At 52.0% G+C, this 23,090-nt stretch overlaps 1 protein-coding gene across 1 annotated transcript in view; it reads right to left on the bottom strand.

The window, feature by feature from the left end:
- Positions 1-3,703: 3,703 nt before the first annotated feature.
- LOC107193919 (cell adhesion molecule 2-like) overlaps positions 3,704-23,090 on the bottom strand; it is a 34,344-nt gene continuing 14,957 nt past the window's right edge. Inside the window, exons 2-8 of the mRNA XM_015583458.1 lie at positions 21,530-21,605; positions 15,302-15,428; positions 10,891-11,026; positions 8,863-8,996; positions 6,471-6,583; positions 6,264-6,337; positions 3,704-4,131 (exon numbers count right to left, since the gene is read on the bottom strand). Coding sequence (XP_015438944.1) covers positions 4,046-4,131; positions 6,264-6,337; positions 6,471-6,583; positions 8,863-8,996; positions 10,891-11,026; positions 15,302-15,428; positions 21,530-21,605 — 746 coding nt within the window. The 3' untranslated portion in view covers positions 3,704-4,045. The remainder of the gene's footprint in view (positions 4,132-6,263; positions 6,338-6,470; positions 6,584-8,862; positions 8,997-10,890; positions 11,027-15,301; positions 15,429-21,529; positions 21,606-23,090) is intronic.

Here is a 23,090-nt window from a genome sequence, read left to right on the forward strand (position 1 = left end):
GATGTGCTTTCTCTCTATTCACGGCTCGTCCCGGGAATATTTTCGCGTAAGCGGACCGCGAATGAAAATTCAGTGGCGACGCGAAAGCAGAGGAGATGGTGTAGCGGCGAGGAATCGACGACCTCGTTACAGGCGTCCGCTCGTGAAACCGACACCCCGCGCTTCGACGCGTAATCTTTCCAGCAGAGAGGTGTGCGCTCGCTTCTCTCTTCTCCCGCGAAATTGCGTTCCACCTACCTTCCACGGTGTTTGCCCCGCGGATTTGTCGCACGTATAACGTATCTCTTTCCGGAAAATGCTTTACATAAATGGTACCGTATTTAATATCGCCACTCTGGACATTCGAGGGGAACTCTGCTTGGGTCTGTTAGTTATAGAATCGAGACGACCAAGTTTTCTGACTGGTCTTTCTCTGGGTTTTAAGGGGCCACGATCTACTGCAGCATTGCGATTTTCCTCGTTCGCAAATGTATAAATTTATTTCATAGGCAACCAGTGGCCAACCTGTGACAGCCATGGAGAGTCGACGAAAATACCTGTTCACGTACATCGAATTACACAGTTTTTGTTAACACAACAACAACCCTTCTATGTTAATGTATATAATATGCTATGCTAATGATTAAGGGTCTCGACAGCAGGGTCATAAGCGACGGTTGTTCTCAGATTTTGTGGTATATTTGGGTTTATTTTAGATACTCAAGGGTACCTTTGACGTGGTCCTTGGGCGTCATGACTGTATCCAGGTGAAGTTTAATACCTGTATTTTGTACCTTTATAGATGTATAAAATAAAGTATGTTTCGAATGTGATCTACGTGCCGCCCTGTTAAAATATCGTCTCGGATCACGAGAAATTTCGAGCGTTCCCGCGGCAGATGCCCGGGAGCGGGGCAGGTGCTCGGTCTGCCGGAAAGGCTGCTTAACATTTTATAATTCCGGATGCGGCGAGAGAAACGGAAGAAATTACCGAGTGGGACGGTGAACGATCGCAGACGGCCACGGAGCGCACGATCCGCGCGTATTTCGCGCGAGTGAAACTTTTAAGGGTATCGATGATGCCCGTCTACCTTGTTACTTCCCCCGAGAGATTCGTAGAGCTGCACCCCGGAGAATCGCCCGGAATCTCTCTGCTCCGTGGTGGTCCCGAACCCGGAATATAAATGACCGCCGGCGGTTGATGGCCGTGTTCGAACGACCCAACGCGCGTCGGCCGTTTACGGAAAAAATTGTTCGGACAAAGGCCGGTTAAGAAAGTGTAATTGAGATTTAACGTCGCCTGGAGAAGGAACAGAGGGAAGGGAGGACGCGAAGGTCTGGACAAAAGGAAACAGACGAGAGTGGGAGAAGACAGTGTGTGTGTGGGTGTCTGTCCCTCTCTGTTCCTCTGTCTCAACGGAGAAGTTAATTAAAGGGGCGGGAACGCGGGGCCACGACCGGAATATCGATCAACTCGAAATTCAATTTCAAATTTTCAATTCAATTCCGATCGAAACGGAGGATTTATTAGGACCGTCGCTTTCACGATCTCGAGGTACCGACGATTATAATAATTTTAATAAAGCTGTTCGGGCTGTCCGTGGAAAGGGGAAGAGGGGAAAGGATGACTGGTGGATCGACGGTAAACGAGCCTGGAATTCCGAGATTCAGCGTCGTTACGATAGCCACAGGGATGATATTGGGGAGGAGGTAAAGGGAACCTCCATCGTTTTCAGTTAGAGGATCGAACGAAACAGTCGGATCACGGGTCAGGTGTCTTATAACCCGTAATGTTTTTCGGGCTTCGAGCAGGACTGGAATATTGATAGGTCGAGGACACACGAGACTGTAATGATCGCTCGTTACGATATCATTCGATATCGAAGGAATCGATCTAGTTGCGGCGGTGACTCGCGAACGACGGTACTTGACCGAACGACGAAGTGAAACGAGCATCGATACATATTCAAAGGGTAGCCAGACCGGCACCGGACCGTTTGGTCGTCTGGTCTGGCACGCGGCATTAGCATCGATCGCCTTCCGGGACTGTGTCCGCGCGTCGACCGACCGTTTATTCGCTCTAGAATTTCCCTCGTAACGAGCGCGACGGGGCTGTGTGTCTGTGGCTCTCTCCCGTTCGACGAACCTCGCCCCTGTATTGTCCTGTGACACGATACGACCGTTAATTAATTCTTTACCGACCGCCTGGAGGGCACGACGAACCGGTAAACCAGCGAACACGGTCGCTAGACATCCAGGACTTTCGAGGGGAACGGAAGTCGATCGATTCCCGCAACTTTTTTTTTGTTTTCTCAAGGATAAACGAAACTGGATACAGTAAATTATCGACGAGTGTAATCTAAAGCTTCTCGGTACTACATAAATGTTCAAACGTCATCCCCACCACTGGAAGGGTTTCGTGGAGCTAGTCAAGGGCCCAGTGGTGGGGATGACAGCTGAACATACTCATTGCCTTCGAGCATTCATCGATGATTTACTTTAGATCGGACCGGGGGGGGGGGGGGGATGATCACGGATCGGGGTGCTGCTCATCAAGTAGTCGCCTGTAATGAAATACGATTTATTTACTAAATATGCGAAATATATACATTAGGCCATACACACAAGTACGCAATCTTTCCGATGGGTGTACGGACGCCGAAGAGCGAGTCGCGGCTCGACGTAGACTCTCGTAGACGATGGACCCGCGCTCGCTCGTGGTTTTCATCGGACGACGTCGAACGCACAGGAACTGTCTCTTTCTTTCTCCCGGAGAGAAACAGAGAAACAGAGAGGTATCGCCTGATCGTCACGGCACGTCGTCTCGTTTTCTTCTCCGGACATCGATATCCAAGAGAAGAACCGTGGTCCGATTCTATGTAGTACGCCACACCGGTCGTTGTCTATGCTACGGAAAGCGCGATAAATTTCGCATCGACGCGATATCTCGGATTCCCTTTTCGTTTGTTTTTTTTTTTTCTTATTCTTTTCTATCTCGGTAAGGTACGCAGATACGGCAAGGTATACGCGCGTCTCAGGTATATACAAGTGTACACAGACTTGCTCGCAACATACATACATACAATAGGTACATATACGCAACGGTCACGCACACGTATACTGCGCGCGCGTTTCCGCTGCGGGCAGCGGCGGGAGGAAGTCGCGAGAGGAAGGCGGATTAAACGATCCAGTGAAACACCGATCGTTGATCTGTCGTCGTGGTTTGTCGGTCAAATATGGTCGATCGGTCGGTGGTTCGGTAGCGCGAACATGGTGCACGCGCGATTGCGACTACGAGCTACGAGAGTGGCGCGAGAAGGTGCACAACAGCGCGTCGTTTCGGAAGTACGATTACGGGAGGTCGAGGGGTGGGGGGCGGTAGTGGAAGCTTCGAAGCCGTAAACGGGGTTACACGTACGTAACGTTGCGTGCTACGCGAGGTGAGCGCGTTATTGCGGGAAACACGGCGGGATTTGCGGCGGAACATCGAGACGCTTCGTTTTTTGAGGGGTTTGGGGGGGTGGGGTGGGACCACGACCGACGACTCGTCCGTCGCGTGGAGAACGAACAATACATAGATACGTCTACGGGCAGCGTCAGCTAGGTCGAATAAAGATCGTCCATATTTCCGTTGGAGCTTCGACTGCGCGTCCAGGGGCGCACCCGTTTGGATTTTACAAATTAATCGGGTTACAGGCTCGTAAATCGTATTTTCGAGTCGCGTGCCGTACAAACGGAACCGGTAATCCGACGCGTTTCGCCCCGTGAACTGTGTTCTCATCGACCGGAAGTCGACAACCGGTACATGTATATATGTATATCGTTCGAAGTTAAGGATACGACGACGTTCGTCTCGTCCCGATTTTAGGGCCTATCGTGAGCGTCGCGACGACCACGTTTTTCGCCCTGTCCATTCTTCCTCTTCCTTCGCCCTTTTCCGCTTCGGCTGGTTCGTTCGGAGTCGAGATCCGAACGTCGTCCCGGTCCCGTGGCTCTGTGTCGACGAGGATTGGTCGCGAGACGCGCCGAATCGACGATCCTGTCCGCTCCTCTCGCCGTTGGATTCTCTAAACGCTCGTCAGTAGCCGAAGCAACAGCGCGCTCGCCATCGTCAGACACACGGATGGGGTCGTGACGCTCGCGTGGCCCTCCACTGAAACATCCAAGAATAGTCCGGTTCGTATCGGCGACCCGCGCGATTCCCATATTCGTTTGTATCGGGGCAATCTCGAAACTGGAACGCGATTGCCGCTCGATGGACGTCGAGCTGGGGGATGGGCGTAGGGGTGGGCGCGAGATTGCTCGATATTTCGCGAGAATTTCAAGCTTTTCGAGCGACGCGACGGGAGGGGGGCGAAAGTTTGCGCCTCGTCGCCTCGTAACTTTGCTCTTCGGTCGACGTCGAGCGACGTTCATCCTCGATCCTGTGTCGCTAGTCGGCCGTGAAAGCGACGTCGCGCGCTTTCACGCGACAGAGAGGCAGGGGGGTTGAGAAAGAGAGTCAGAGTGAGATGGTAAAAGAGGTTGAACGTCGATAAGACGGGGCTGGCTCGACGGAAAGTTTGTACGTACGAAGATCCGGTCGGTCGCGGTGGAAGGGGGTTAGGGGTGTCTTTCGGAACGATCGAAAGCACGGAGGAACCGGAACGGGAGCGGCGCGTTGCCGTAGCCCCCGCGAGCCGACGTACGTCGCTTCCTAGAACGATTCCGGCTAACGAGAAAATCGAGGATCGTTAAGAGTAATTTCGTCCAGACGTTCGACACAGTCTTTCCCATCCTTCTTACTCCGCCTGTTCCAGTCGATGCTGTTTCAATTCGTGGGCGATTCAGGTGGACGGCGAACACCTCCACCCTTATCCCCCAATCGCGTCGGTTTAGCAAAACGGAGATACACCGAGGAGGAAAAATGCCAGGAACTTTCTTGGCCGAGAAATAGATCCTGCAGTAGTGATTAGAGATCTCGATTTCACGTGTAATTTAATTTAATTTATTGTAGACGAAACACCATGTATATTTGATTATGTTAATCTTTAACATTCGGCGAGTCATTCAGGGGTATCTCGAATGTTCGCGCCTGTCAATTAGTCTGACATTCCCCCAACTTAATTTGTCCTACGGTGTCAAATTAACCCAGTGATAAAAATCAATATAATGAAGTGATAAATTTTAAGTATCATTTCACAGGAGAAAACTGTGTAAAATTGACACGAGGGACGGATGAGGGTTAATATACGTTCAAAACCATGATGTCTAGTAGTTTTATCGTCGACGAATTGTCTGTTTTTTCTCTTCTTTTTTTTTTTCGTCGTTACGTCGGAGTGCGTACAAACGGGTAGGGCGTTTAGTCGGGTCGGTCCAGGCACGAGCGGTTTGGTTGTCCCAAACAATGGCGTCGTTACGCGGGAATTCAGCGGACCGTTTGTCCCGCGTGGACCCCGCGAATGATTCGTACGACGCGTGCCGTGGCATAACTAAACGATCGCGGTTCGATCGTTTGCGTCCAGCGTTGCGCGCTTGAAACGATCGCGTCTGTCCTTTCTTCGCGTCGTTCTACGATCCTGTGTAGATGAATCATGGCGAACGAGAGATGGTCGACGCGGAGGGAAAGAAGAAGACACAAGGGGGATGTAGAAGGAAGGGTGTGAAAGGGCCGCGAAAGGTAAACGAGCGTAAATTATTGTTTTAATTTCAATGGATCGCTGTGCGGTCTCGAGGGAGAGACACGGGACGACTTTGTGGCGCACGAAGACGGTGTGCGTATATATATATGTATATATATATATACATATATATGTATATATATATATACATATATATGTATATGTATGTATAGGTCCGGAAGCTTCGTTCCACCGAGAACGACGAACGGCGAACGGCGATCGTAAAGCATCCTTAATTCGTCGGAGCTCGCGGGCGATGCTTAATTTCCTTGGAAAGTGACTCGTCGCGTTCTCTCGCTCGTTTCCGCGCCTCTTTCGCACGGGAATAACGAGGTAATCGTTTCTCGTGCCGTCAAGCTCGCGTTAATTAACGCCTCCGTCGTTTTCCCGCGTTTTACCCTGCCCCGTTCTTTCTTTCCCTCCCTTACTTTCTCTATCTGGCTCGCGAGCCTGGAAGTAGGAAGCCGCGAGAGGAGAAAAAGAATGAAAAAGGAGAGAAGAAAACAATATAAATATATATAGAAAGAGAGAGAGAGAGAGAGAGAGAGAGAGAGAGAGAGAGAGAGAGAGAGAGAGAGAAAAGATGTGAATGGAGATGGCAGCGCAATCGAGCGCAAAAGCTTACCGAAAACCTCCGTTGTGCGCGTCTTGACGAGCGGCGTGTCCGAGTTCGAGTCCAATTCCACGGTCGCCTCGCATCTTCGACAAAATTTATAGAGACGCATTAATCGATGAGAGCTGGATGAAACATGGTGATGATGGTGGATGATAGTGGTTGGTGGTGGTTGGTGGTGCTTTGTCGAGGGTGGGTGATTTTCCAAGACGATATTACCTGACGTTTATTTTGTCGTCGTTGATGTGATCCGGCTGCAACCGAAGTCGTAAACTGGATATCACCGAGAACAGTCCGTGCTGGTCGTACACCGCTTCCGAGTCGGGCTTCACCTGAAACGGACCAAGCAACGACGGAACGCGTTTCCTCGAGTTCTTCGAATTTCATCGAGACGATGGGCGAAGGAGTAGACGTTCGAGGACAGCCTCGAGGTGATGCTCGGATAAAAGGTTAGACTGCCCGGAGCGGAGCGAAACAAGTTTCGGATTATCGTTGCCCCTCGTGTATGGAAATTGCCGGGAATATTTTCCCGAGTCGAATCACCGCTGTCTAAGGCGAAACGGGTCGCGTTGGAGAACAACAGATACGTTTGCTACGATTACACGGACAAGAGAAGTGCATACAAGAAGGTAAACGTTTCTAATCGCGCCATAATCGTACCGAAGAAACGTTCTAAACGCCGAAGAAACGGTCATCGATTCATGTGCAGGAAGAAGCAGCAAGCTGCTCGAAAAGTTCAAGTCGTCGAAGGGCTTCCCCGTTCGTTCGTTCGCGCGACTAATTGAAGTAGAATCGAAGATTAATCGCCGCTCGAGGCGGAACAACGGAAGGCTCGTATCGTCCGTCCCTCGAGGAGGGGGATGGCCTCGTGAGACGACGAAGAAAAGTCGAGGAAGAACGCTCTGGGCGCGAGCGACGCCTCGGCGCAACGGGCGAATCTTTCGAGACTCGTGACGAGGTGAACGTTTTCGAAACAATATTGCTCGCGTTAAGTGCCGCGATAAACTCGCTCAACTCCTAATGGACATCGTCGAGGAGAAGGTTCGCAAGTTTTCCACGAGGAACCGAGCGTAACGCGAACGAAATCGCGGCGAAGGGAAACAGCGAGAGAGAGAGAGAGAGAGAGGGAGGGACGCGCTCGCGGAACGGATAAGAGGAAACTTTTCGAGCCGGCGGCGGCAGGCTCGATTCGTTCCGAAGCCCTAAAGGAGCGTCGCCGTTCATCGGCGCAGCTTCGAGCCCCGTACACATATATGCATACACTCTCGCGCCCGACGCGACGGTGTGCCGTGAGAGTATCGCCCGTCAACTGCCTCCACTTTGCGGATTATATTTAAATCGCTGCTGGAACACGAGAGAAGAAAAAAACCGCGGAAATCGGTCGGTGCCGCGACGCCCGATACGACGACGTCGTCGTTTCTTCTGGTCCCTCTTCTACCCCGTTTCCCTCCTCAGCTTTGAACTGCAACAGCAGCGAGAGCTTCTTTAGAGGCAAATTGGATTCCTCTCGGCAACGCGCGACGCGGAGTAAATTAACAATTAACCGAATTGGACGAGTTCATCCGTTGTTCCAACCGACTCCCCCCCTTCTCCGTTGTCTTCCCCTTCGTTCCCTCCTTTTGTTTCTCGCGTTGGTTTCTTTCCGCGTTACGTATTAAGGCCACGCGAATTTTACCCATGATTCGAAGAACGACGTCGTTGCGGGGGGCGATAGAGAAGTGAGACGACGATACATATAGTCGTCACGGGACGATTCCAGAGACGTTCCGCGACGTCGATTAAGCTGCGACGCGCAGAGAGACAGGCCGCGTTTACGCGTTCCACCGCCCGCGACGCGGGTTTCGGTGCCGTTCGTTAATTGGCGCTTTGGCTCATCAAGCATCGTGTCACCGTTTCCCGCTATCGCCCACTCTGCCGACGTCGTCGTCGACGGGATCCTCTCCTGCTCCCCATCCCTCGTTTAACGATCCTTCTATCCTGGCATTTACGGGTTCCCGCACTCTACAGAGCGCGTCTCTCCTCTGCTGGATCATATGTCCCCGTAATCTTCAGAGCAACGATCGGGCTTTCTAACGACGTACACGAAACCCCTTTCAACGATTTTATCCGTGTCTTTCGGGGATTTTTCGACGAACGGGACACGATTGCTCGAGCTCGCGAAGCAATGTACCCTAACGAACAAACTCGGCTTCCGCTAGGGGAAAAAGCGGCGTAGAAGAAAAGTCTCCTACCACTTGGTAAATTTATTCCAGGTAGTAAAATAAATGTTAAATCGAATGTTACTTTGGCATACATTCCAGTAATTCCAAATACGAAGTGGTAAGACGTTCTTTCCCTAGAAACCGAGTTTGCTCGTGGGTGTACAGTAAATCATCGATGAGTGTTCGAAAGCTTCGAGTGGTCAGACATCATCCCCACCACTGAGGGGTCCCCCAGTGAAACCAGTCAAGCGCTCAAGGGTGGAGATCACGTCTGAACACTCAGTGCTGAGGAGCATTCGAACTCTCATCGATGATTTACTGTAACGCGTGAACGGATGACATCATAAATTGATATTTCGTAGAAGAAATAAGCACCGTCTTATGGTGAACGCGACAAACTTCTGGCTCACCTGCTCGCCATTGATGTACCACGAGAGATTCGCGGCGGGATGAGACTTTCCGCTGGTGCAATTCAGGTCGAGCACGTCCCCGCTAGCGTAAATCTTCTCCTCGCCGGTTATCGTCGGCCCGTCCTGCGGAAGAACTGCAACGCAAAGAGACGTTTACGTGCGATTGCCTTTTAGATTTTTTGGTCCTCTGGCAAGACGCGTATTTGAGAGCCACACGCTTTTTAATAAACGGGACCACTCTTGGAACGTGCGATTTACACGACGGGAGGATCGTACGACGCGAGAAGAACTCGCTCGTTAACGACTAACTTACAGTGACTGACAAATTTGTTCATGGAAGACTGTAGTATTGATTTAAACAAATATCAAACCGTACATTTTCATTGAAATTGCAGGAGAATTTATTATAGACGAATGGCGGCGTTGAAAGTCACACGAATAAATAAATAAGAATCTTTTAACAATTTTTCACACTTACTTGTTCTGTCGAAAGTATGCGAAAAAATCTGTGAGTCACTGTAGCCTGTCGCTGAAGCACTTCTACCTCGACGCTGTCAGCCTCGAGGTCCGGGACACGCGAACCACCTTCCGCCGTATCGACACGGGTCGCGTTTCCAAACGAGTCCTTAAGAATCTACGAACGAGCACTCTGCCCTTTCCGGAATTTCGATCACGCGACCCATCGAACAGCGTGTATCGTCTCGTCGTTAGTATCGTGAATCGTGTCGAGACTCGAGGAGGTTCCGTTGATTTTGTTCCTCGGGGTGGCGATCGCGCTAAAAGCTCGTCACCTCGCGAAAACGTCGAGACGACGACGGTTCGTTTAGAATATTCAACGAAGCCATTTGCGCTTGCGATTGGATTGATCCTTTCGAGTCGCGGATACACGGCTCGGTTTACAATAGGACACGAAGTCTATTATTTCTCCTTCGTTCCTCCTTTCCACCCCTCTTCCCAGTGAACTATACCTAACGCAGATTCGACTCCAAACGAGCAAATCGAAATCAACGACGAAAAGCCTCTTTTGGTGGCTAAGCAAGCCTTCACGCGTCACGCGGAAAATTATGAGCGTGCGACTTGTTGCAGCGTTTCCGTCCCTTCTTTAGCGGAGAATAAAAAGATAGGCGCCGTCAAGATCAAGGAACGAAAGAAGGACAGGGAATGCCAGGACAGGTGAAGGAACGCGAGCAAAGCTAAAAGGGGGAAGTTGGTACGCGGGACGGGAACGACGACGATGCCCCGGGGTTATTTGCAACGTACAAAATTTTCCACGAGTCTCGGTAAAGGTACGGTAATGGCGGGTACCTGGTGGATTATCGATCGTGCATGGCTCGGGAGAACGCGGCCAGACTACGAGAAAAGGAAGACAGAGAGACGGGAATTTCGTCGGTTTCGAAGACACGAGAAGACTTCGCGGGAGTTCGCCGTCGAAACTCGAGCCCCCGCTCGCGCCGCGAGTTCATCCTTTCGGCTCGAACACCGTCGCGACCGGTTTTACGGTCCCTCCTGACGTTTACTCGTTTACCAGTGCGCGCGGATACCTTTGGTCCACCCTTGGTAGCTCGCGTTACGACCCCCCCGAGGAACTTACGACGCCGTAATATTTATCGCGCGCGCGGTTCGGCTCGTCTTTACGCGATCTTAAACTTAACGCTTGCCCCGTCGCGGATCGAACCCTCGTCTCGTTGATCTGGTCCGCGGATCACCGAGTTCGCGGGCTCGAATCCCGTTTTTCGTTGATTCAGAAACTTTCATGTTGCTCGTTCTATAGGTTCGTGGATGATCGTTCCTCTTTCCGACAGGATTCCACCGACGACGATGAAATCGGTTCGGAGCTCGCGAAGGCTTTGCTCGTATTACAGCAGTTCGATGGCCGCGATCAAAGGATCATTAATTAGCAGGACGGGATGGAACGGAATGGGACGGGGAGACGACGGGAGAAACCAGGAAGACACACATGCACGCACACACAGGGAAGAGACAAGAGGGGCGACGGTGGAGACGACGTTCGCTCATCGGTTCCCTCACCTACGACTTCCATGCTCGCCTCGTCGCTGACCGAGTTGAAGCTCGGCGCCTCCGCGCTCACCTCGCACTTGTACCGTCCGCTTGTGTGCAGACTGGCGTTCTGCAGCAGGACCCGTTGGTCGTCGGACCGCCAGAGCTGAAACAAAAACGACGTCGCTCGATAAATTCCAAATAGGTACTAATTGCCCGGTCACGTAGTTTCCCGACCAGCTCCCCTCTACGCGACAGAGACCGCTTTATCTTTCAAAGGGGATCTCGTGTGGCCGCGACAGCCCGAGATCGATGTCGTCCCCTACACGTTCGCCGTCCGAAAACCTTTTGGGCTCTTCGTCGAGGAGCTCGGTACGCTGCTCGCCGAAAAGTTTCCTCGAGTTCTGAAATTGTTTCACCGAGCACGATTCCGCGAGGAATCGATTATTCGTCGGGTCTGTTGACGAGGTGTCGTACGAAAGCAGTGGCAAACGATCGCGTTCCCATCGGATAAGCATTTTTCCATGGCGATACACGAAAAATTATTCCACCCGCGGTGTGGAATATTACATGGTTAGGCTGCTGGTAAGAAGCTTACCCGCTTATATCGATTTATTGCCACAGTTGCCGGCGGCTACGGGTCCGCCGGCAGGTACCACGAAAGCTTATTTCGGGCAAGACGCGTGTAGAGGTGTGAGAAACGGTCCATCGTCCTGGCCCGGCGATCGAGCTGGAAACGGGCGTGTACACGGCGTTGCTGAAACGGGCCATGGGACGATCCAGGATCACGGAAGGTTGTGGCGTCGGTGCGACGACGAAACGATCTCCCGAGATCGTGGAAATCGCGAAGGTGAAAACGAAGACCGTGGCTGAATTGACCCGAAACGAAGAGAATCCGGCCTCCGGCTTCCGAGCGAAGCAACGTGATTACTCGTTTACCGAGTTAATAAGGAAAGACGGAGAAGATCCGCGGCGCAGAGGCCGCGACCGCTCGTGATCTCTCCGCGGAAATTCCAGTATCCGGTGTCGGTTCGTTCACAGCTTTGTCGCTGGGATCTACGCCTCCGCGCGCGCCGTTGAGAAGAGAGAAGCGGAGAACGGAAGGGAATGCGCCGCCCCGAGCGAGGGAAGACCCGCAATAGATGGGAATCGCGACGCTGATAATCCATTTAGTTCTCGGCAGCGCGACTCTTTTTCACTTTTGCGTCGCTCGAATGTATATCCTTGTTTATCCTTCATCTGTTTCTCAGGTCTGTTTCTTTCTCTGTCGACCCCTCGAGGGAATGGATCCATCGTGAACCACGACGGACTAGACCTCGTCTCTGTGTACGGTGTCTTGAAACAGGAATAGAATTTTCGCGATAGAGAGACAGAGAGGGAAGACCACGCCCTGGTTCCAGTAAATGTTCGTCGAAAACGTCGACGCGCTTCATTCCGTCGCATGTTGAAGCTTCGCCTCGAACGCAAACTTCTGTGATCGGGCAAATCGATTTACGTTTCCACGAGCGAAGTTACGAGAAAACAAGGGGGAGGGCAGAGGAGACGGGGGGTGAAACGAGGGGGATGATCGTGATGCGCGTGGACGAAGCTCGAAATGCTCGCGGAATCGCATTACTCGGAACGGCGGTGGAACGGGGTTGATCTCGTTCAACGGAGACGGACGGAGCGTCCGAGCGAATCGACGCGGCGAGAGACCGGCCGATACGCGTCGTTTCTCGCAACCGCAACGAAAAGAAAAAAAAAAGAATAGACAAACAGAGGTACTCTCGCACGTGCATCCTCGGAAAATACCGTTGCGTTACATCGTCGAGACGTGACCCAAGCCGTATCGTAGGACAGCCGGAGCGAATGGACTCTATCGGTCGCTGCACACGGAGAAGGGAGGAGTAGAAAAGTTTCGCGAAAGTATTTGGCCGCGAGAACCGACCGAAAGCGAACTCTGTTCCATCGAAGAAAAGTTCGAGCTCCAGTCTTCCCACCGAAACTTCTCTTACCCCTGGATCCCGTCGAGTGGATAACGACAAAGGCCGGTTTCACTTTTTTTTTCCTCACGTCCCTTCGACCTGGAGAGTTAACTCTAACCCCCTCCGCCGAAAGATCGAGAGTACGATCTCTGACCGTTCCTCTCTGTTGTCTTTTGCTACTACTCGCGACGATTCGACAGATGGATCGCGTGCGGTTCTTCGAGATTTTTCTCGTTCGACGGAACAAATTCCCGCGAGGGTTTCGGAGGTAAATAAATCCCGGCTAACGAGTAGGTACTAGAGGGAGGGAAAGCGTGGAAAAGAGCACGAAGAGAAATCGAGATGGATAGGGGAAGGGTGGCAAGGGGAGCGATTAAAAATTTTAAGATAGGAAAATTAAGTGGTGTTACGTAACGGTGGGTAAAAAGACGGGGGGGGGGGCGAACAAGAGAGAAAATTAAAAGTCGAGAACCCCGCGGGGAGGGGTGGTGGTAGAAATATACGACTCTACCCGCTAAATCCACTTAATTCCTGCTACTCCAATAAGTGTCACGAGAGGCGTATCCGAGCCGTAGAGCAGGAGGGTGAAAAGACACGCTCGCTTTTGTCCACGGAGAAATTTCTTTGTCGATATCGGAGAGCCATTGGACCGAGCCAGATTAATAGCCGTGCTCTCCTCGATCTCGAGAACCGGGACCAAAGGGATGAGCCGATTCGACTCACGTAATGCTCGTTACGCGTCGGCCGATATTAACGAGCGCCGAGGAAAACGGAACTTTCGTGCCTTCCAAAACGTGAATCGGAAACGGACGTACCGGTATCGTAACCGTGCCGCCGCCGTACCTACGATGTACTGTATCGTATCGTATCGGGAACAGGTCGAGAGTCTCACGACCCTGTGTTTCGTTTCGGTTTTCTCGGACGGCGGGAGTTCGCCTCGCGATCCGTCAGATCGATCGCGGCCGCAACCGATGCGACGCGACGCGACTGTAGGTATCCTCGTTTTGCCTTCTCTATCCTTATTTTCCATCCCTCTACGCTCGACGTTCCATCTTGGCGGTGGTCGGACTGCAGACGGGAGAACTCGTCTCGCAGCCTCTCGATTCGTCAAACATTTATTCGGGACGATAAAAGCGACCCCGTTGCAGTCGCGCGAGCACGGGCAAAGGGGGAGGGACAACGCGTACCTATCGACATCCCCTATCCAAGGGTAGGTATCGGCAATTTCATTCGCTTTCTCTTCCTGCACACCTGTCCCTAGCCTCTCTCTACTCGTCCAAGTCTGCTCGACGAAACACGGTTGAACCGGTCGCCGCGTCGAATAAAATTTCAACGTTAAACCGGAAAAGAAGCTTTTCCGGTCGAACAGTCCGGCGAAACACCCGCGTGTTTTTCCCCTTTCCTTCGACATGCCCAGTTTATGTACCGTCTCTACGACGGTGGTCCGTTGCACACATCCAGGCCACGGAAACGCGTTCGACGGGACCGAAACGAGCGATCTAAAGTCGGATCTTTACGTTTATCGCGACGCGGAATGCCCCAATATTCGTATACTTAGCGGGTTTATCGTGGCGACTCGCGTTGCGGTTGGATCGAGCCGCGGATCCACGGGGTCGATCGCGGTTCACGCGAGAACCGCGAGAATACCGGTTATTCAAGCACGGCAAACCGACCGGGGCGTACCTTTACGATCGTGGAGCCAATTTCTGGGCAATGCTAGTAGTTCAGCCTCAAGGATTGCGTCGTTACGACTCGTGCGTCCGTCCGCGTCCGACCATTTCCTCTATGTAAACGACGCTGGTCGTTTGTCGTTGGTCCTTATAAAACGTTCTACTCGTGTACAAATGAGAAGACGAGTATTTCGGGTTTCACCCCGTCAATCAGTGTGAAATCGCAACGCGACGAACCTAAAGGTTTCCTCGAACAGTGACGAGAAGATTTTACGCGTTCGGGATATTTGTCCCTCGGCTCGATCCGTGTCGACGCGCATTCGCAAGGGTAATTGCGCGCGTTTCAGAGCTTCTCGTAATGCACAAAGAAGTCTATACGCGAGGCTGATATTAAAGTTGGAAGCGGGGCAAAAGAACCGAGTAACCGCGCTCCTCCTTCTACTCGTTCCCTTTATGAACCGGTTGCGAATAGAATTTCTCTCGATCTCCTCGAGTTTCGTGGATCTTTGAATCGTTCCCCAGCTCCCCTCCTGCTCATCCTGGCCGATCGATCGCTGTGTTCGTTCGACCGACGGGTGCTCGGTCGCGACTCGCGAATAATCGTCGATAAGTGAAACGGGAGAGAGGAGGGCGCCGAGATTCGTCGTTCAGGGAAGAAGATAATCGCGTTGGAAGTTGGAAGGAGGAGCAAGAGTACCGGGAACGGTCGATGTTCGCGCGAAACGCGGCAATGCGGAGATCAGATACCGTGGGGTCGGGAAACAAGGCTGCGCGTCGTTGCGAGACACAAGAGGGCTTTCGACTCACGTCAACTTTAATGCCCTCGACGATATAGCTGTGCTTCTTTGGTTCCCCGCTAGGCACGTATCTGTAGAATTCCTCGTGGTCCTTGTACCACGTGATGGAGTAAAGATTGTCCGCTTCCAGGTCGTATCTGGAACAACAGAGTAAAACAGCACGCGTATTATTATACACCATAGAGCTATATACGCTTCGTAGACGAGTACAGTAAATTATCGATTAGTGTTCGAAGGCACAGAGTGTTTATTAGTCATCCCCACCACTGGGGGGTCCCACGTGGAACCAGTTAGTGGTGGAGATATGACGTCTGTGTCGAGGAACGTTCGATCACTCATCGATGATTTACTGTAACTAAGCTGCACGTCTCGTTCGAATCGTCCCGTAAAAATCGGTGTCGCGGGACACGCGTGTCCGAAAGCGGAGCGAAGGAATCGGGGCTAGCTAGGTTAAAAACCGATCGTGGGGATAAACGAGGCGGCGGTACCGTTGGGAATCACGGGAGTGAACGTTGCGCACACGTTCCCGTCGGTATGCGCTTTAACGTGATTGCTACGATGCCCCGCACGAACGAGCGAGGGTGGACCCGGCCTGTCGCGTGACAAGCTTCCAATGAAGAAAACTACGTACAATTACGGTAATTGATCGACATTCCGCGATCGATGCTTTTCAACGCGACCGGGGAACCCGGCGCGGATCCAAGTTCCATCAATTTGCTAATCGAATTCGCCCTCTGTCCCCGATTATCCTTCTCAGAAATGGAGGAACGAAAGCGTCCCGAAGGATTTTCGATGCTGTCCATCCGCCACAGGGATCGATGCTTCTTTTCATTCGACGATCCTAGGATTTCACGAAACACGTACATTATCGAAATCTAGGAGGGTAACTCGCTGGATTCCTGCGTTCTAACGGAACGGGAATCAAATTCCAGGAACAGCATTGATAATAATTTATTTCCCACGGGTAGATGCCTATTGAATTACAAAAACAATCCTATTTATTGGATAAGCTAATGTTAAATCTGGACGTTCACGGTGAAGGTGTCTAAAAATTCATCGAACAGGAGTATTCGAATTTATTAGTTGCCGAGATCGTTGTTAATAGCCGATCGCCAGGCTCTCGAGTACCAAACTCCCGATCGAATCGTTGTGTATAAAATCGTCGTGGCGCAACAGGCTATTCGGTTCCGCGTGAACGAGGTACGTATAGTGTTTCGTGGCTCGACTAATCCACGCGACAATTAATATTCGTAAAGTAATTAAACGAGCAACGGATACGTTCGCCGAGGTTGGCCGGAACTCGTCGTCGCGACGCGTCTACGCTTCTCTGGATTGTCTCTCCCTCTCTCGCTTCTGTATCCACCACCGCTGCTCCCATCCCTCCTCCACCCACCCCTTTTGCTTATCCCACTCTTTGCTAATAGCTTCGACCGTGCACGCCGGAACGATCTCGTTAATGCGCGCCGACGAAACTCGGCCGTCGGAAAATTCGTCGGGTTATTCGGAGAAACGATTCGGGCGAGCGAGCACACGAACGCGTGAGAGCACACCCCTTCGAAGCGTCGTCGAATTCGAGAGACGAGGAGGAGTAGTAGAAACGTCGAATTTCATCGTCTCCCAGCCTCCCACCCCTCGACGAGGAGATCCGTCCGTATAACAATCCGGTCGAATAGCGACGACTCGAGACGCGCGAACGCGTTCTCTACCAATTAAATTTTATTTCACATCTCGAACGGAACGATCGATTCCTTTCGACGGGTAACCAGGTTTCTTCATAGTCGCGGAAATCCTTTGTTCCCGGTATAATCCTCTCGCCCATCATCCTTGTTCCATCGTCTTTCGTTTCCGCTTGTTAAATTACGATTCGACGGTGGAGAAATTCTTGGGATTTTTGGTTAATACCGAACACCGTCGGGGGTGCGAAAACGGGAGGAGTTTCACGACGACTCGAAGTTTTCCAAACGGGGTTTCGTGGACGGTGGTTTCCAGGGTGACGTCGGACAAAAGGGGCTGCGTGTAGTCGCGGCGACAACCGCGATATCCGCTCGCGCCTCTCCTCGCAGATGCTCGATGTGGCCCTTGTGCTTCTAGGTATTTCTCTGTCGTCGGTAGAGTAGTATCGTTGCACCATTGCGGTGCAACGTGGTCGCATCGTCGCATCGTTGCATCGACGTACCCAGGGGGGCATCGCGTGGGGGTAGGGCGGAGGGGGTTGGCTCGATGGTGAGGGGCCACCACCGCCGCTACCGTCGCCGTAGCAGCTCCCTAGTTCCCAGCTGCAGCTACTGGAAAAGGGATTGCCGCATTCGAGCGTAGGTGCACAATTTGGAGGGCCGCGTCCTGGGATTGATTTGCATCCTCCGGCTCATTTGCCGGGTCGTGTCCTGCGGGAACAGCCCCCTCCCTCCGTCTTGTTTTCCTCTCCTCCACTCTCTTCATCCCCTAGCTCCTTCGCTGCTTCTTTTTCCCTTCCATCTCGTACCCCGCCCAAGCCGCTTTTCTTTACCCTCCGCGACAGATCTTTCAGCTTTCCTTCCTCCTGTGCACTCTTCTTCTCAATTTTCCGCCGGTTCCGGGCGCCGAGCCTCCTCGAAATTCTTCATCGTACGCGCGTCGCGACGGAAACCTTTTGTTTCGTATCGAGAGACGCGCGTGGCAACGGGAACTTTATTGGTTCTCCCTGCCGACGACTGTTCATTGTTCGAGAGGGAAAAGCGATTCGAATGGAACGAAGAGTCAGGATTGTTCTTTGGTCTACTGCTCGGACGGAAAACCGTCTTTGACGAGCCCCGAATCGTCGGACGATCTTTCCGTCGCTGTTCCACCGGTCTAGTCGACGGGATCTCGGGATGGATTCGTGGAACGCGCAGGCCGAAACGAACACGGTTATCTCTTTCGGTCCTTGCTTTCAATTTGCCAAAATCTTCGTGGAGAAATTAGGGAAGCTACGAGAGAGAGAGAGAGAGAGAGAGGGGGAGAAGGAAACACCTCGACCGACCGGCGAACCGTCGGAGAAACCAACGAGCTGGGAGCTCACGAAGCACGGTAAACTAATTTGCAATTTATACCTAGCTCGAGGAACGGGTCTGCTCTCTCTATCTCCGGCGCAACCCGACGATCCGACGTTCGACCGACACCTCGCGTCAAAGAACTCCTTTCCACTTGTACATCCTCGTCGTTCGACTCTTTTCTTCCTTCTCGTCGCGATTAAACGACGTCTCCGAGATGGGATAACTAAAGGGCGATCGTCGTGTTGCTCGAAAATCTTTTCGAAGAGTCGCTAGTCGAGGGAAATATGGAAAGTTTCGTGAACGTGTTGGCGTTCTATGAAATCCTTTAGCGGGACAGTGGTCAGTATCGAACGGAAACACAGCGAACAGAGTAACGCTCCGGGGCTCGAGAGGGCTGTGAATCGACCAGTGTTCCTGATAGTTTCGGTGAGCTGTAAAATTCTTAAAATAAATCGTCTCCATACATTGTATCCCCAAATGTGAGTCTATGTTGGAGACGAGTTATTTTAAGAATTTTACAGCTCACCGAGACGATCAGGAACAACCAGGGAACAAACGCATCACCGATCGAAATGTGTAAAGGCCGGCGAGAGTGGCGACGTGGCCGAGCTGCAACATTTCTTCCCACGCGACTCGTCGAGGTATCGTGGAAGAAAATGCGAACACTCCAATTTGCCGGCGTTTCGCGCGCTCTTCGGCATCTCGTTTACGACGTTACGTGGAAAGCATACTGCCGCTTTGAACGTACGGATACGTGGGAATGGGACGGAGCACGGTCTCTGCCCGGTTTCTCCGATCGTACACCATCGATGGACCGAAAGGATGAACCAGCAGCAACGGCCTTGTATGTTCGATCGACCGGATCCCGTTTCTCGAGCGGTTGTCTGCACCCTCGCCCGTCTTTCGAATTAATCGAATCACGGACCCCCGTTACTCACCTCCCCCTAGTTCCTCGTCGCGTTTTCCACGCGACACGAAGCACCCACTAGAAACGGTTGGGTCTCCCGCGAGTACCCAACGGTCGACCTTATTTTCTTCGTGAAAAGTCGTTGAGCTCGCGTCCGCCCGCCCGCGCTCGCGCGCGAACCACTAATTAGAATGCATATTCCGGGCAGCCGTAATTGTAGGACGCGCGACGCTGTGCCATAATTTCATTACGTTTTAATTAACATGGCCGCCGTCGGTGCCGCCGCTGTGCACGACTTAAGGATCCACGAAAGATCTCTCGAGGGACCAGGCTGTGCCGTTCGATATCTGACCGTCGTCGATGTCGAGGAACGGGACACGTTTCCAGTCTCTTCGATCTGGTATAACCTCCCCCTTCTCCCCTACCAATCCCCCTCGTTGGATAGCCCCGTGCGACACCCCGTCGTCGTTTCCTAACCGGAAGAAACTTGGATTCGACGCTGACCGGGCTCGCGCAATTACCGGCTAGACGGCGACTCGACGCGAGGCGGCCGCCTCGGAACGGAGAAAACGAGGGTTCATCTGGGAATTTCGCTGAGAATCGAGCGTGCACAGCCGGGCGGATGGAAACGATATAGCGCGCTCGTAAAGCGACGATTTGACAACCGGATGACGCCGCGGGACTCATAGCTGTAGGTGTAGATCATTTAGGTTTTAACGACCCTGGACAAGTATTACCGTTTCGTGATGGCGATTCTTTCGACTCGCGCGAGAAATTGAAATCTGAGCCTTCAGCGAGGCGCAAGGCCCTTTTAGAACGTATAGATTACTGAACGAAAGTATGGGACCAGAGATAATGGTCGATGGAACAGTAACTCGTTATTTTATTTATTTATTTATTAACGGGATAAATACCCTTTAGCACGAAGTTATGATAATAAGCGAAGGACGTAGGGAAAAAGTGGCGTAGGGGAAGGGCCTTCTACCATTCGAATTCGGAAGTTTCTGAAAGTTATGCCAAATTAACATTCGATTTAACATTTATTTTACTACCTTGAATAAATTTACCAAGTGGTAGAAGACTTTTCTCCTACGCCGCTTTTTCCCTAGCGGAAGCCGAGTTTGCTCGTGAGTGTACATACGAATAAATGATAAAAGAATGAATATTTTTCTGTTTCTTCAATTATCACACCTGGGCCCATACCTTTGTATATTTCACTAAGTTATATTTTAAAAGGAAGAACAGGACTTGCCGCGAATACTTCGCCGCTACTGATCGATATTACGACCATATAGTGTCTGTGTATCTCTTCCATCAAGACCGTGCACGATTGATTTCGGCCAATGGACGAACGATTCTCGGCGAGTTAATTTGCTCGATCGTCGAAAACGTTCCGTGTACAGAGTGTGGGGTTTCGGAGTAGCTCGAGGCGACATCGGCCCAGCTCCGATCAGAGATACAAGCAGGCGAGGCAGCCGACAAGACGCGTCTGGAAGCATGGAAGCCAGGCGGAAAGGGGAGAAGGTTCGAGGACTCGTCCGTAAATACCGATGTTTCTTCTCGAATCGACGACGCGCAAACGACAACACCCTTGACACTCCCGTGTCTGCTCGCGGAAGAAGAATTTCACCGCGGAGATTTGTGGTTTTCTTTGCTGTCAACGACGGAAAAATCCTCGGAACCGCGAAAGAAACGCGTACGAGTTCGAAAGAGATCCCCGGAGTGCACGTTCGGTGTATCGCGGAGTTTGGTCGGAGGACGCGTGGAATCGCGTCTCTTTCGGGGGAGAAGAACCCGGGTAAGAAGAAGCTCTCGCAGCTCGGATTGCGGTGGTCTTGCGGTACTGCAGGTATAAATAAATAAACCCCGGTGGCTAGAAGCGAAACGGGATATCGCGGTGATTCCTGTGCTGCCGAGGGATCGACGATCCATCCTGTTTCTCGTCTTATTTTTAATTTTATTTACCGTCTCGCTCGGACGTTAAGCGTAAACTCGATACGTTATTGGCTTGGGTATCTTATCGATGTCTTTACGAGTTCTTCTCGTCCGGTTTCTTCGTTCGCCGTAAACACGGGACGTGGGAGAAGGGAGGGGAAAATCGTTCGAGAGCTGTTCTCGCGTCTTTACCGTCGTAATTTTCTTACACTGCCTGATTCCATCCCTCCTCTTTGGATTCGAAATTCGGACTTGGCGAGATATCTGAATCGCTTTTCCGTGTTCGATCGATCGATCCAAGTGAATAGACACGGACGAAACGTTCGATGACGCGACAAGTGTCGGGCTGGACAAAGCAGCTGTCGAGAAATTCGAGTACCCTTACCTGCACTCGAGGAGCGCGGTCTTGCCCCTTAGGGTGTACGTCGGTACGTTTAAGCGCAGCAGCTTCAGGCCGGCGACTGTAACAGAAAGAAGAACAAACGTATTTCCAGACTTTGGTGTAAGCTGCTTTAGCGGTAACGCGTTACGTTGGACGAAAGCACGGGGAAAAATACGCGGTACGTTCGAGGGGAGATGCAACGTCCCGTCGCGTCGTTTGGTACTCGCCCTGCGTTCTCGACGGGCGAACGACGGCATATTTCGCGGGAGACGAAAGCTTCTTTTCGGCTCGAATCCCACGAACGCTTGACCCACTGCGAACGGTGACACAATGGAAGCACTAAAAAAAAAAAAAAAAGAAAAACGACTCTCCGAACGGTGCCCGACCCTCGGGGATATTTCGAACGATAAAATCTCCGACGACGACCTTCGGGGGTCCGCTCGTATCGTCCGACGACGGAACGACGAAGAAAAGCTTGAAAAAGTCGTGGGGATCGAACGATCGAGAGAGGGTGGGGGAGGTCGGTCGCGAGTGGATGGATCGTGCTAGATGCTCAAACAATGCTTCGCAAACTCCATTGTACCGTTCTTTGTGATCGTTCTCTTTTTCCTTCCTCTCCTATCCAGCGGCCTTCTCCTCCCTTCTGGGTCAACGTCGTAGGCCAATAACCGTGGAAAACGCATCGAGATGCAATTATCCGATTCGATCGCCGTCGTTTAAGCTCTCTCTCTCTCTCTCTGTTTCTTTACTCGAATCGAATCGTCGTTACCGTGGATAAACGATCAACGTTGTCCTGATCGATTCGACGAATCTCGCGAGCTCGCCGACAATCTTCTCCGTGCGATGCACCTCGTAAACGACACGACCCGATTCCTGTAGGCTAGGTCGAGAAAGGACTGTGGCAACGGCGCGTTTAATTAAGCCGCCGCGATATTTTACGACGACGACCGCGAGGACGAGGAAAAGCACCGCGACGCTGGGGCACCGGCTATCCCATCGAGGCGCGGCCTTTCTCTGAATCGTAAAATATGCCCGTTCGTAATGCACCATTACGCCCCGGCACCCTGCGAAAAATGCCCAGGCCGAGTTTCCACTGAATTATTCTCTCTCCGAGGGACACAATTTTTCGCAAGGTGGTCCCTTCCCCATTCTGGTCCCGTGATCTCGTTGAATGCAACCGCGATATCCTCGGCGAGCCGCGGTTTCGCGCGCAAGCGTAATTTCGTCGGCCGTGTGACTTATTTTTTCTTCTTGTTTTTGTTGCACCTCGGACGTATCGCGTACGTGGCCAGCTTGGAGTAAGTTACTCTTCCTCCCCCCAGAGAAAGAACCGTTCTTCCCGCGCGGTTAATCTCTTGCACGGCCGCGTCGCTTAATCCGCCACTCACGAACCGGGATGCATTGTCCTTCTAATTACCCAGGGCCAGGATCTTAATGGACTTGGGAATGCCGAGGGGGCTCGCGGCTCGCTCGCGTGCGCGTTATCGTGTTTTTAATACGAACGACAAATTCGCGGAGGTTGTTGCCGGTGTGTCTCATGTCGATTCGGTGAGAAAGGTGGGCC

Source organism: Dufourea novaeangliae, unplaced genomic scaffold (genome assembly GCF_001272555.1).
Source record: "Dufourea novaeangliae isolate 0120121106 unplaced genomic scaffold, ASM127255v1 scaffold21, whole genome shotgun sequence".
Lineage (NCBI taxonomy): Eukaryota > Metazoa > Arthropoda > Insecta > Hymenoptera > Halictidae > Dufourea > Dufourea novaeangliae.